General features: G+C 35.9%; 1 protein-coding gene across 2 annotated transcripts in view; it reads left to right on the top strand.

Moving 5' to 3' along the window:
• Positions 1-15,565, top strand: part of LOC106880424 (alpha-N-acetylglucosaminidase) — an 80,737-nt gene that overhangs the window by 30,901 nt on the left and 34,271 nt on the right. For both annotated transcript variants that reach the window (XM_052970511.1, XM_052970512.1), the window contains exons 10-12: positions 5,723-5,872; positions 8,194-8,342; positions 11,691-11,763. In XM_052970511.1, coding sequence (XP_052826471.1) covers positions 5,723-5,872; positions 8,194-8,342; positions 11,691-11,763 — 372 coding nt within the window. The remainder of the gene's footprint in view (positions 1-5,722; positions 5,873-8,193; positions 8,343-11,690; positions 11,764-15,565) is intronic.

Below are 15,565 nucleotides of genomic sequence, written 5' to 3'. Positions count from 1 at the left end.
ATTTGCCAGAACCTTGCCAGCAGCTGATAATAGAGCAATACCTCTGTAGTTACCACACATTGTTCTGGCTCCTTTTCCTTTATAGAGAAGAATAATAATTGCATCCTTCCAGTCCTTAGGCATTGCACCATCCCTCCAGACTGCACTAATAAGTTCATGAAGGGATTGTATGATGTAATCATCACCAAATCACAAGACCTCAGCACAAATTCCATCCTTACTAGGTGCCCTACCATGATTCAATTTACTTATTGAGGTCATTAACTCATTTATTAAGGGTGTGGAATTTAAGGAGCCAATGATAGGTCTTTGTTGCATAGTATCAATCACTTTCATTCACAACTAACTTATGGTTTAGGAGTTTAGAGAAGTGTTCAGTCCAGCGACCTGTGGTTTCAGTTGATTTAGTAAATAGAGTAGAAGACTACTTGGAAAGTAAAGGAGCTGATGTGGAGCTCTTAGGTCCATAAGCTCGCTTCATAAGATGGTAAAGCTTCTTACTGTCATTTGCACCAGCAGCAGCCTGAATATCACGAGTAAGATCCTCCCACCAAGTGTTCTACATCTTCCTGAGAGATCGCTGCAGTAGTGATTTTACACTGCCATAGTGGGCAAGTGCTAGATTTTGCTGCACAGCTGAAAGTCCTCTGTGCAGCAATACAATGTGTGCAATACAGAGTGTGCACATTCCAACATGAAATGTTCAAGTTCCATCCAGATTTTGTAAATAAAAGTCTCTTTGTCTTTCGAGTGCAGAGTGGACATCTGTCAGTCACGCTAAACTGAACAGATACAGAAAGGCAAGCAATTTTTGGTTCACCTTTTTTAGAACCTCTCTGACCTCTGGGTGAGCAGTGCCCTCTCCAAATGGAGTTGCTCAGACACCCATGCAGCAACCGAATCCTACCACTGTCTTGGGCAACAAGGAGATGACTATATATCTAGCATGGGCTGCCTACATGCAGGTCACTGACTACATGCATCCAACCCATCAGGTCTGCATGCTTCACCACCTTCCAATTGCTGCAGGATTTCCAAATAAAAATAAAATAAATATATACTAAAAATAAATAAATATATAAATATATACTAAAAATAAATAAATATATAAATATATACTAAACATAAAGATACGTATATACTGAAAATAAAATTAATATATATAAGGGAAAAAAAAGCAGCATATATTGAGCAGAGGTCAGCAATACCTGTGCAGAGTTTTAGGTTCAATAAGGCTTGCATGACATCTTATAGACCCTCTCCACTTTATTGACATTATCCAGAGACAAGCCAGAGCAAGATGTCTGGTGCCAATATGAGTTGCAGGCTCAGTGATGTTAGAGCGTCGTGATCTCTAGCACAAACCAAAGATCCCCAAAATGTCCAATGCCATTTCCTGCATATCTGGTTTTATATCAGAGTGGCCTTCTCATAGAGACATGCTTCAACAGAAGCTGAGGAGTACCTCACTCCCAGTGGTCTTTCAGCACACTGGACATCATCCCGGAATTTCTGTGTACCTGTTGTGCCTGCACTAGGTTCATCCGACCTTTCAACAGGTCTTGTTTTTATGTCAGGTTGCTTATGAGGCTCTCATAAGTGCTACTGGTAACATGGAATCCAGTACAACCTGTTGCATGGTCGGGTTGTCGGTGACTAAACAAGCACCCCCTCCTAACCTGGTGCGGAGGGTTGCTAGAAACCCAGCAGGATATATATATATATATATATATATATATATATATATATATTTATATATATTCTTTTATTCTTTGATTTGTTTTAGTCATTTGACGGCCGTCATACTGGAGCACTGCCTTTAGTTCACCAAATCGACCGTTGGACTTATTTTTTGTAAGCTTAGTACTTATTCTGTCGGTCTCTTTTGCTGAACCGCTAAGTCATGGTGATGTAAATCAGTTGTCAAGCGATGAGGGGGGTGGGGTGGACAAACACAGACACACAGACATCATTTTCATCGTCGTTTAATGTCCGTTTTCCATGGTGGTATTCGTTGGATGGTTTGACTGAAGTCTGGAGAACCAGCGGCTGCATCAGGCTCCAATCTGATCTGGCAATGTTTCTATAGCTGGATGCCCTTCCTAACGCCAACCACTTGGAGAGTGTAGTGGCATCAATCTCGTTCGGATGGTACCTTTTACGTGCCACTGGCACAAGAGCCAGTCAGGGGTTACTGGCATCGGCCACTATCGGTTGGTACTTTTTATGTACCACCGGCATGGGAGCCAGTCAGATGAATCTGGTATCAACTATGTTTGGATGGTGCTTTTTATGTGCCACACCTAAAATATTGGTTTTTACTTGACTCAACAGGTTTTCTCAAGCATATATCACCTGATGCATCAGGGGTATTCTTAACAGGGCTGGACATGCGTCGCTGCGATCTCACTTTAGTTGCCAGGTCTTAATCACAGCATATTTCCAAAGGTTCTGGTCTCCTGTCATTGCCTGTGTGAGGCCTAATGTTTGAAGGTCATGCTTCACCACCTCATCCCATGTCTTCCTGGGTATAACTCTTCCACAGGTTCCTTCTACAGTTAGGGAGTGGCACTTCCTCACACAGCTGTCTTCATTCATATGTAACACATGACCATACATATATATGTATGTATATATATATATATATATATATATATATATATGTATGTATGTATGTATGTATGTATGTATACAATAGGCTTCTTTCAGTTTCTGTCTACCAAAACCACTCACAAGGCTTTGGTCAGTCTGAGGCTATAGTAGAAGAGACTTGCCCAAGGTGCCACGCAGTGGGACTGAACCCAGAACCATGTGGTTGGTAAGCAATCTACTTATCACACACCCACTCCTGCATCCATATATATATATATTTATAGAATATAAAGAAAATCAGGAGGTATTAAATGAATATATTTATTTCACCAGTTGATATCCATTGATGATTATTTTGGTGTGTACTGAAGTTGAAAAATTAATGTAATCATGATATTCTGTTTATCTGATGAGTTAGTCTTCTATACCTGCATTCATTTGTAAAATGTACAATAGCACTATGCAATTTTTTTCATACATGCTACTGCGGACATGTGAAATAATTTATTATACACTAAAAAAATTATTTTTGCATTATGTTAGCTGTGAAACAGCTAGAATCCCATGTATATCAACTGGTGAAATAAATATATTCATCTCATACTTTCTTTATATTCTATATGCGCCTCATGAAATAATTTTTATTGATTGGATTATTGGATTTCAACTTCATAGGACTCTACATTACACTCTGACCCATTGGTTTACTATCCCGGTCCACTAAAGGAGGTTTTTTTTGTGATTACCACTGGATTATATAAATCCATATATTGTATATTAAATTTATCAATATATATAACTCTTTGTTTATCTGCCTGTCACCTTCTCTCTCTCTCTCTCTCTCTCTCTATATATATATATATATATATATATATATATATCATGGATTCTCCTGTCGTTCGATGACATATGACGGTTCTGCAATTTTTTGCTGGACAACCACACAGATTTGTTTATTGTAATGAAATGCTTGTGTACACATAAGCTTACCCTGCTCCATCAAATTGACATTACCTGTACAGGTGCACGATATGCCACATGACAGATGGTGAAATGATTGCATAGAAACATGAAATGAAGTGTTTTGCTCAAGAACTCAATGCAATGTCCAGTCTTGGAATTGAAATCATAATTTCGCAGTTGCAAGAGCAAAAGCCTGAACCACTAAATCATCAGCCTTCACACACATGCGCGCGCGCACGCGTGCACACACACACACACACACACACACACACACACACACACACTCTCCATCCTCTGTATATATCACTTCTGTCTGTATATATTATCCTCGGACTCTACATATTATCCTCTATATATTTGATCTTTTATGGTAATTTTCCTGCTGTCATGTAAATTTTTCACCTCTGTGAGGGTAAATTTACTGCTGGTTGAAGGTCATTATATTATTCCAGAGTACTTACAGTTAAGTAAGTTCCATTGCCATAGACTGAAAGATGTGAGTGAGAAAGACAGAGAAAGTGTTGACATGATGAGTAAGAGCCCAAAATATTAGATTTCTTCACTCTCCATGGAAATTTTTACAACTTCTATTTGTTTTATTGTTTAGTCAGTAGAAGGATAGTGCTAATGACCTCTGAGACTGGTAAAGGGAGTGAGGAAGGTATCCGTGAATTGAAAACCTACTTTGAATACTTTGAATGAACTGGGCTCTGCTAAAGGCAGCAAAGATCCTAGTGTTGGTGTTAAGTTAGGCAGTGGATTGAGTCTACCACCTATGAATAATTGTTGTCAATACAGACCATGTTGATGTGAATACAATATGAATAACTAGCCTCATGATTTTATTTTATTTTAGACACTCTTCAGGTCTTGGCTACATACCAGATGTTCTCTTAATTAAGCCATAATTCTTACAAATAATCTGTAACATACTGAAAATGCATGATAATTTGATAAACATTAACAAAATGTATTATGTTTTTGACTACATGACATATGATATAATACATTGTATTTATTAAAACTATTTAGTCATATTTTAAAAACTCTTTAGGTTTTAAAATCCAAAATAATGGGAACATATGATCAACAATTACATTTTTGTAAAGAATACTTCCTATATATTCCCTAAATTAGGGAATATATCTTACTGGGCACTGGGAGGAGTGTAATAGTCCTATAATTGTTGCAGTCATGGTGGTTACTTTTACCTTTCTAGAGTGGAATAATTATACCACTCTTCCAATCTGCTCCAGATTGAGCAGATGATCTACCACAAGAGCAAGACTGCAGAAGGCCATCTTTCTCGATCATCTCCCCGTGGATGCCATGAATACCAGCTGTCTTTTTGCATTGCAGCTGATTCACCATCATATGAACTTTGCTTTTGCGTACTCATTGAATGTAAGAAGAGCTTTTTGGCAGAGGTTGCTTGCAGCCTACGTCGACCTCTGCAAGGCTGGTAGATAAATGTACTTTGGAAGATTCTGGAACTGTGAGGTTCCTGAACTGATCGGGGTGATGATGGCTTTGTACACTGGAACAGTCAGCACAGTTTGGATCAAGGGCTCAACATCTGATCTTTTCTCAGTTACATCTAGGGTCTGTCAGGGTGGTGTCTTGGCTCCCACTCATTTCAATACTTGTTTGGATTGGATATTTGGCCAAATAGTGGCTTGATTGAGTTGTGGTGCACTCATTGGTGAAATTAGGATTACAGGCCAAGATTTTGCTGGTGACTGCATTTATTCTTGCTGAGTCTCTTGCTGGGTGTCTTAAGGAGCACCCTCCTTTCACTGAGTGAGGAAGCAGAACCACTTGGCCTTAGAGGCTTTTGTGTCAAGACAAAGATCCAGTCCTTTGTTGGCTTCTTGGAGGACTCCACATCGTCTACCTCTGCTGTGGTTGAGAATGTCATTTTACTCTGCTTACTGTGTTCTCTTCAATGAGGATCCAGCTGGGTTGATGGCTCTGTTGGTTGACCACATGCCACATGGTCACGACAAACGAGGAGGTAGTTCTCAGAGACAGGGACTGACTGAGATTCTGCTCAATAGGTTGCTCAGGAGTATCTGAGAATATACATCAGAAAATGCAGCAATGCACTATAATAGAGCATACCCCACTACCACCTGATCTGACCTAATTATTTTCAAATTGTTTATAGGGTCGTATGATTGTCTTGGACTTGTTTGCTGAAGTTAGTCCGATGTGGAAACGGCTTGATTTCTTTTATGGCCAACCGTTTATCTGGTGCATGCTCCATAATTTTGGTGGCACAATGGATTTATATGGTGACTTGGAAAGTGTCAATGTGGTAAGTTGAAAATATTTTCATTTATAGTTTTTGCTTGGAATAAAATGCTACATGTAGTGAGGCTTGTGTGTTGAATGCAAAAGTGCTACGAAAATGGATGTGAAATGATGATGATAATGAATAAGCCTTTCTATTATAGGCACAAGGCCTGATTTTTTTCAGGAAGGAGTAAGTCAGTTACATCAGCTTCAGTACACATATACTTATTTCATTGATCTCAAAAGGATGAAACCAAAGTCGAGTTCATCAGAATTTGAACTCAGAACATGAAGTCGGATAAAATACCACTAAGCATTTTGTTTGACATGTTAATGATTCTACCAGCTCACTGCCTTAATAATAATAATAATAATAATAATAATGATAATAATAATAATAATAATAATAATAATAATAATAATAATAATAAAGCTAATCAGAAAAGAAATAGTCAAAGCAAAATCCCAACAATGGCTGAGAAGCTCAGGACTCAAAGCAGACACTGAAGGATTTTTAATTGCAGCACAAGACCAGAACCTTGTCACCAGAAATCACCAAAAACACATGATGAAAAGAGATACAAATGACTGTAGAATATGTGGTGATGGAGAAGATACAATAAATCATATTGTCTCTGGCTACCCAGTCCTGGCTAAGAAGGAATATATTCACAGACACGACAGAGTTGGGACCTATATACACTGGAAGCTATGCCAATACTTTGGAATAACAACAGAAAAAAGTTGGTATAGGCACATGTCAGAAAAGGTTGCAGAAAATGAGAAAGCAACCATACTCTGGGATATGCTAATATACACAGAGAAATTAAGGCCAATAGGCCGGATAGTTGTCAGAGATCACCAAGAAAAAAAAATGCTTTTTAATCAATGTATCAATACCAATATATAACAATGTTTCTCTAAAAGAAACGGAGAAACTTTCAAAATACATAGATTTGGAAATAGAGATAACTCAAATGTGGAGCCTAAAAGCAGAAATAATTCCTATCATAGAATGTGCATTAGGTATGATAAAAAAACATTCAGACAAATACATAACAAAAACACCAGGACTTAGAAGTATATAATACTAGCAGAAAATAGCACTCCTAGGCATTGGACACATCCTATGTAAAACACTTTCAATACTGTGAAAATAAGAGCACCATAACAAACCACAGTAGATACCCAAGGCATGTGATAAAAATAAGACTACTGAATAATAATAATAATAATAATAATAATAATAATAATAATAATAATAATAATAATAATAATAATAATAATATTTTACCCCAGTGTCACTTTGATGGCATGCACTGCTCTCTCACTCAATAATAATAATAATAATAATAATAATGATTTCAAATTTTAGGACTAGGCCAGCAATTTCTGGGGAGAGGATAAGTTGATGACATCAATCCCAGTGTTCAACTAATACTTATTTTATTGACCCTGTTAGTAGATCTCAGTGGCATTTGAACTGAGAATCTGAAGACAGATGAAATGCCACTAAGCATTTTGTCCAGCAATTATGATAATGAGTTTATTATACAGAGTACTCAAGTGTACTACAACTTGCCAGAAAATAGTAAAACAGAGGTCACAAAGTGGCATAAGTGAAGTAAAGAAAGACAACAATGTAAACTAGAATTACATGCATAGTACACAAAATAAAACACAAAAGTGAACAGTAAATAGAGCCATAAAGAGAAAAGGGGGCATAAGCATGTCAGTAGTGTTGGGGAATTTCAAGAAGATGCAGTGTTTGACAGCTAACAACTGTTGTGGGTAGTTTATTTCATGCTTTGACAATTCTGAGCATAAAAAAATGTTTCTGAAAGTTATGGGTGCTGTACTGTTTTTTAAATTTATAAGTTAGTTTGTGGCTATTCTGCTGTATGTGTAATGCAAATCTGCATGAAAGGAAAAGCATAGATGAGCTGTGTGTGTGTGAGTTTGTGTGACTGAGTAGTTACGGCATCAGCCAATGTACATTGGGGAGACAACTGTGCTGATATGATTAACTGATTCAAATGGGTTGGATGTAGAAGTACCCTTCTGAAACCAACCCTTAAAACTTTTGAAACTGCTTATCTACAGGATGTAATGCTCACCTGGAATGTAAACAAGGCATCATCATTTCTTGGTTAGACACTACACTGCAAAGAAGTGCAAATGGCAACTTCATGCACATACACATCTACACACATGTATGTGTGTGTCTGTGATATATATACATGTATATTTGTGTGTGTGTAAAATAATGCATTTATTACTGTATTTCTTTTATTTCTCATTCTACATTCTTGGTAATGTTTTGAAATTGTGTGTGCCATGTAGGGTCCAAGAAATGCACGTTCTCCTGCAAACAGTTCAATGATTGGAACAGGACTCAGCCCTGAAGGGATATTCCAGAATTATGTAATGTATGAGTTCTTGTTAGATAAATCTGTGTCAATGGATTCTTCGGTTCAGAACATCAGTAAATGGTAAGTTTTTTTTGTGAACTCTTCTAATTTGCTGGTTCCAGTCAGTTAGCAGTAGCAATACTTGAACACTACCATCATTGTTGCATGTAATAACTTTTATTTATCACCATTGTCATCCTTGTTGGCAGCATTGGCAGCCTCCTCCTCCTTTTTGCATCCATTTTTCCATGCTTGCATGAGCTTGATAGGTTCACTCCACTACTTGTATTCATTCATCATCTCCTTCTTGATGTTTAGTATCTTGAGATCAGCTTTCACTACTTCAGCTCACATCTTTCTCGATCTCCCTCTTCTACAGTTTCCTTCCACTCGAGTCTCCTGACACTTTATCCAGCTACCATCATCTGTTATGCATTGCATGTCTGTACCAACATAGTTGTCTCTCTTGCATGCTACATTTTATTTCTCTTATACCAAGTTTTTCTCTTAGCTCATTTATGCTTTGCCGTTCATGCACGCTAACATTACACACACAGTGGAGCATGCTTGCTTCATTTCTTTCCATCATTCATACTTCCTCTTCATTCAGTATCTATGTCTTGCTACCATGCAACATTGTATAAACATACAGAAATATAATACAATCTATCCCTAAAACAATAAAGACAATAACTCCTTGAACTTTTTCCATCCTGTTTGTTATTTGGTGAATGATGCAGTTTAATTCTTTTATGTCTCTGTGATGTACATTCATCTCAGATCTTACACAGAAAGATAGTATTTTAAATATTATCTAACATCTAGTATTTTAAGTTGGTCCTTTATGTTTTGCCAGAGATATTGAAGAATTATAATTCTTTGAGACAAAGCTATTGTAATATATAATCCAAACAATAAACTTTAAAAGAGAGGCAGAGATTTTGGCACTGTGTAGTTTAGTGCTAGTCCTTTCAAGATCTTCCAAGATATAAATTACTGCATATCTTTACTTACTTCATTCTAGGTTGTTGACTCATAAAACTTTCAGCCTTTTCGAGCAACTCATCTGCTATATTTAAGTAATCTTCTTTGTGTAGGATTATTAAATTTCTTAGAGCTTAGTAGTAAACTTACCACTAGGGATAGACTATAGATAGGAGCAATAATATAGACTATCAAAAACAAGGGTCCTCTGCAGGACTAAGATGACTTTTTGATCTCTTGTTCTAAATGTTCCCAGAATCCAGCTCATCAGATGTTTTTTATGTTGGTGTCTCTTATACTGATAGCTGTGGGGTTGTGAAGCTCACTTTGTTTTTATGTGATTCCAGGTTTGGTCCTACTTTATGGCACTTACTTTACAACAAGTATCTTCTACTCTAGTCTTGAAACAACCCAAACCTTTTGAGTGAAATTGGTAAGCAGAAAGTGCAGATGTCAGTCAGATTGACTGCAGCTATACTTGGGTGGCAGAATTTGAACTCAGAATGCAAAGATGGATAAAATTCCACTAAGCATTTTGTCTGGTGTGCTAACAATTCTGCCAGTTCATCATCTTAATAATGTTAATAATAATAATGATAATGCCCATTGATTTTGGCGTATGAGTATGTGAAGGAGAGAAAAAAAGAAAAAAAAAAGGCTGCATGGATGTAATTTGAGTCCAGGTATAGATTTTGCTATGAAGTTGCAGTGGGGACAATGAGTTTGCCTAGAATAGGACAAAAATGTCTGTTGAGTTCAGGGTATAATTCTTTTATTGTCCTGTTTCTTGAACTCAAATTATTTAGCTGCATCTTGACACATTTTATGTCACTCACATTGATCTAGACAATAACTTTCCCAGGATATTAAATTAAGCTGAAAGGATTTTAGTGATTGTTTCAACTTATCCTTATATCTTAGCATGGGTCTCCCTTTACCACAGAGTCCCTTTGGATGATGATGATGTGTGTTTGTTACCTATTCTGGCATTAAAAATGCCCATTAATATGACTTAGTCATGATACAGAATTTTACTGATAATTGTTTGTAATTTAGAGTAGAAAATGTTGTTCTTCTTCAGATGCTGATAAAGTGCAGAAATGAGGAATTACCTATGGGTATACAAAAGGGTATGAGATGCTCATCAACAGTTCAAGGGATGGATGGCAACTTACAAAGTAAAATTAATTCAATGGCAAATCCAACTCCTTTGTCTCACCTGCCAGCTTTCTGCTTCAAAAAAATGTATAATCACTCTCAACTTCTTCTAAGCCACCAGAATCATCAAGCCTGGTTTCACTTAGAGCAGCAATATCAATATTGTATGAGCCAGTTACCTTTACAGTTAGTGTTGTTTTTGTTCTAGACTGTCTTTACTGTCTTGTAAAGTTCTTACATTCCAACAACCAAAAATTAACGTTTCTTTTATTTTTCTTATTTTTAACTCAACTGCAATAAACTGGCTGGCTTGTCATCTGCAGTTAATTCCAATCTTATTGAAGAGAACACTTTTTTTAGGGTTCCTTTTCTCACCCTGCCTCCAATATCAGAGAAACAGTGTTACACCTAAATAGGACTGCTTGCCACAGAAAGGAGGACACAAGTCTTACAGGTGCCTTTGTATTCTACAGTCGGATAGCTCTCTGCTGCCTATGTATGAGACTCTGGTTAGAAACTTCCAGTAACACCCTTTGCTTGTTCCTGTTGCCATATCCCATGACCATAGGACTTTCCTCTTACCTTCAAACTACCTCCACAATGAATTTGTTCTAAGTGGTAAGGGCTTGTGTCGCTCAAAAAGCCTAGACTCTGGTGCATAGTAGTTACCACAGGAAGGAAAGGCAGTTTTGATGTAGAGCGAGTGACTCAGGAGTGCCCAAGGTGGAATTTACTTGGGCTTCAATAAATGATGAAGCTCCTACACTAACAATAATGATAATGATAATAATGATGATAATGAATCAATACCCAAGGAAATTATACATTATTTTGGAAAACTATAAAATTATTGGAAATTTATTAAGCACCATGAAATAAGTAACATAATCTCTGAAATGTTTGACTCTTGAGATCTTGTAAAGTGTACATGGTCACAATATTAGTGGGAGGATTAGTTGATTACTTCAATCTTTGCAGAAAAAGTTAATCTTGATGAGAATTGAACTCTCAATGTAAAGAACCAGAGAAAATTTTGTAACACTCTAATGATTCTGTCAATCAACTATCCTACAAATAATAATGCTTTCTAATTTTGGCACAAATTGAAGGAGAGGGTGAACCCAGTACTTAATTGGTACTTTGTTTTATCAACCCTGAAAGAATGAAAAGGAAGTTGACCGTGGCAGGATTTGAACCCTGACATGTAATGAGCTGGAACAAATGCTGCAAAGCAATATTTCTGATACTGTAACAACAACAACAATGATAGTATTATTTCTATTGCAGGATTTCAGGTTATGTGTCAAGACGTTATGGTACCACAAATCAGTTGATTGACTCTGGCTGGCAATTGTTGCGAGTAAGTTGATTTTCTATCTTTTCTACAAAAGTTGTTTGATTGCAAAACAAAATAAAACAAAATAGATAAAATCTCAGACTTATCTGGAAATCAGTTAATTATTTAATGACTTACTGGGAAAGACATTGAACTGTATCTGGTGATGAGGTTCTCACTCAGGAGTTAAGCAGTTTTAGTGGAGTATGGAGTTACTCCTTAGTCACTAGTACCTGTCTAGGGCTCTAGTTATGGGTCAAAATAAGCAATCATCCCGTGGCTAAGACATAAAGGATTTGGAAGAGTGGTGGCCCCTAGACATGTGTTACACAGGCCCATCATTTCTTCTGCCTAAGGCTTAAAAAAGCTGTCTCAAGGGTCAGCTTGGGAGAGCAAGAGACTAGCAGAGTAAACTACAAATAAACCAGCAGTGGATAAGAGGAAACCACTGCTCTATCTTTCCCTTAAAAATCTCCAGACTTTGGTATGGAGGTCCTTGCTCACTGATGGTTATAGGCATGGCACATGAAAAGAAGAGAATTAGATAACCATTTTAATATCAACTTGCTGGAGACCACTCCTGGATTTTTAATATACAAATCTTTCATATTATAGTGTTTATATCCAAATTAAGAATTCTTTGGTAATTTGCATTCACGAAACAAATTGGTATATAGAAGTAAAAGTAAAGGTGAATTATTTTATTAATTTCTCTAGAGTCTCAATTAATTTCAAAATTAATTGAAACATACTGATTGTGTCTTTTGATGACCAAAAATATTTGGTCATAAAAATACACTGTATGTTCCTATTAATTATCAAAAATATTTGATAAGATCTGGAGATTAGAGGGCTGAGTGGATAGGGTATCCAGTGCTCTTCAGTGGGACTGAACCGGAAACCACATGTTTGGGAAGTCATGTCTAACAATGGTATTTCTCTAGTTAGTGATGAACTGATAACAGAATCAAACACAAGTTTTACAGTTAGACTACTTCATTAGTAACACAGTAATTAATGAGTATACAATATGGATCTTTAATTCTAAAGAGTTGAAAAGAAAAAAAATTATTTTTTTCCACAAAATGTCTATTTCAAATTTTCTTTTCAACTTTAGATCTTTTTTAAAACTGGAAAAAAAAAAGAATTGAAATTGCTAATTGACTAATTTACACCTGAAGGCAGGGAGATGAAATTTATCCCAGTCTGGTGACATCTGAATTATGAGTCTTGAAGAGAATTAAAAGTTGTTATTGACAGAAATGATGCATAAATGCAATCTAGGGACAGTCTTTAGATTTGTCAGTATTAATCATAAAAATTCCAGTGTTTTTATTTCTTAGATTTTTCAGCATCAATACTAAATTTTGTCATTATGTCTTTTGTCTTAATGTAGACTTAATAATGTCCTTTTTATTAAGCAACAGGTTTCTTTCTCAATAATTCTAATAATCTATTAAAGATGACAGTTGTGTTGAAATGAAACCAAATTTCTTCATGTCTTTTAATGTTTTTGATTCATGATATTTTATAATATATTTTTTGTTAAAGTTACAGGTATGATGCAAAAGTGTGGTATAGTCCATTAGTTAAAAATGTATATTCACTGAAATAACATTTTAGTGTGGTCATCACTCTAGTAGTAGGTTTCTTTTATCACTAATCATAGTGTGTAGTTGCCACTGTTACTAAATGTCAACATAATTACAAGGTTTGGAATAATGTAAGAGTTATTCTTAAACTTCACAAATAATTTAATGTAATTAAGAACAGATATAAGTTCACTAAGAATATGCTTCATGTGAAGCTGTACATGAATGTGAAAAGTTACATACAGTTTAGCCTTGTCACGTTCTGCATGGAAAGGAATATAACAGAAAATGTATGAAAGAATTTTGTACCACAATTGGTTCGCTAGTAGCATAAGAGGGATTTATACACATGTTGTGTAGCACAAAAGGCTTGCCATGCACGGTTGCTCCAAGAAGCCATTTCTTTAGCTTAGGCCACATGTAGATAAACTTAGCTGCTCTCCACAATGACAATGTGTCTAGGTTGAAGTTCAGTGGGGAAGAGAGGAAGAACAAATTGCGCTTGTCCAATATATAGCCAGAAAGACCGCTGGCTTTCCCTGGTGAATGAAAAATCTTCCGGAAATTTCTATGACTCTGTGGTATTACTAAAAGGGATATGAGTCCACAATTCTTGGAAGTTTTCTAGAATGTTTGCCAAGGGAGGTCACTGTAGTTGGATCCCTGGCTTCTGGCGAACCATAAATAATACAATGACAGAATCTGTTTCAATTTACGTCACACCTACAGCATCAATGACCAAATCATAGATGTACAACAGTATTTTTTGGATCCCTAATGCTATATTATACAAGTCAACGAGTCTCTTCATGGTCTATGTTTCACCTGAAAGAAATGACTGCCAGATTCCTTCAGATCATACTCTGCTGCAGCATTTCCCAACAGAAGTTCTGCAAGCAGTCATAAAGGGTTCTGTGAGAAATTGTAATCAGTTAATTATATGTAAAAGCACCCACAATGTATTCCCTGAGGTAGAAAAATTCTGGTATCTATAAGTAGGAAGGAGACCCTTTTAACAGGGAATTTGAATGAGTTTGGTGTAAACAAGGTCTTGGTTAAGACGAAACTTCTTAAACCTTCTTTGTGACATCTAATGGATTTAGAACTGCCAAATCGTTGAAAGATTGCTTTATGATTTGTTTTATCTCTCATGAAATTTAATGCAAGAGAAAGAAAAAGATAAAGATATATAATAATTTTTATGTAAGGACTTCCTGAGACATGGAATGTATTTCAAGAGCAAAGTAGTTGGGAAATGCTCTCCTACTGTCTTAAGTAAGGAAGAACACATTGAATAATGAAGTTCTAGATATTAAAAAAGATGAGATGGTCATACTGGAATGTCTTTGATTATAGGTATGTTCATTCAGGGTTGACTTGTGAACTAAATTAATCAAATTAAAATTACTACTATAACTTTAACAGGAAGTGGTTGTTTTAAATACCTGTTATGACTCTACCACAACATAATTGTTTTGGTTTTAACACAGTAACAATGACCTGTGGCAGACCTGTGGTTCTTGGCTTTATGTAGTTCAGTGCCTCCTTTCACTAAATAATGTTTCACAGATGCTCCTTCCTTGTGTTATAGGGAAATAAAAGAAAGAAAAATAAAGGACAAAATAAGATTATTTCTAATTTTGTAGTGGTTTATTATCAATATTTTCATATACTATCCCATCCAGTATGTGCTCTTTTTGCACTGACTTATCTCCCTTATATTATTAAATCATTATGGAAATTACTAAATAAGGCTAGGACTTATTTATAATAGAAGACACTTGTCCAAAGTGCCATATAGTGGGACAAAACCAAGAACTATGTGGTTGGGAAGCAAACTTCTTACTACACACCCATACCTATGCCTATAAAGCCATGCTTGAACCTGTGTGTATATATATATATATATATATATATATATATATATAATATAATATAGGATAAAATCTTTATAAGAATTTATCAAGTAGTCAGCGTGAAAAAACCCATAAGGAAAAAAAAACCATTGTTTTTTTCCGTAAATATAATTTATATAAGGGCATTACTATATAATAATGCCTCACGCTTAGAGGGACTAAATAAGTCAAAACTACCAAAAATAAGCACATATTTACCGAAAGCGAGGGAATGCAATTTTCAAAGTTAACCTCCTAAAAACATTTAACTTAACGGCAAACCACTGGTTTCATAATTAATACACCAAAAACTATGTAGTAAGCTGTTAACTTTGAAAA

The sequence above is a fragment of the Octopus bimaculoides genome, chromosome 9 (genome assembly GCF_001194135.2).
Source record: "Octopus bimaculoides isolate UCB-OBI-ISO-001 chromosome 9, ASM119413v2, whole genome shotgun sequence".
Taxonomy (NCBI): Eukaryota; Metazoa; Mollusca; class Cephalopoda; order Octopoda; family Octopodidae; genus Octopus; species Octopus bimaculoides.
This window is presented reverse-complemented; position numbering and strand designations above follow the sequence as displayed.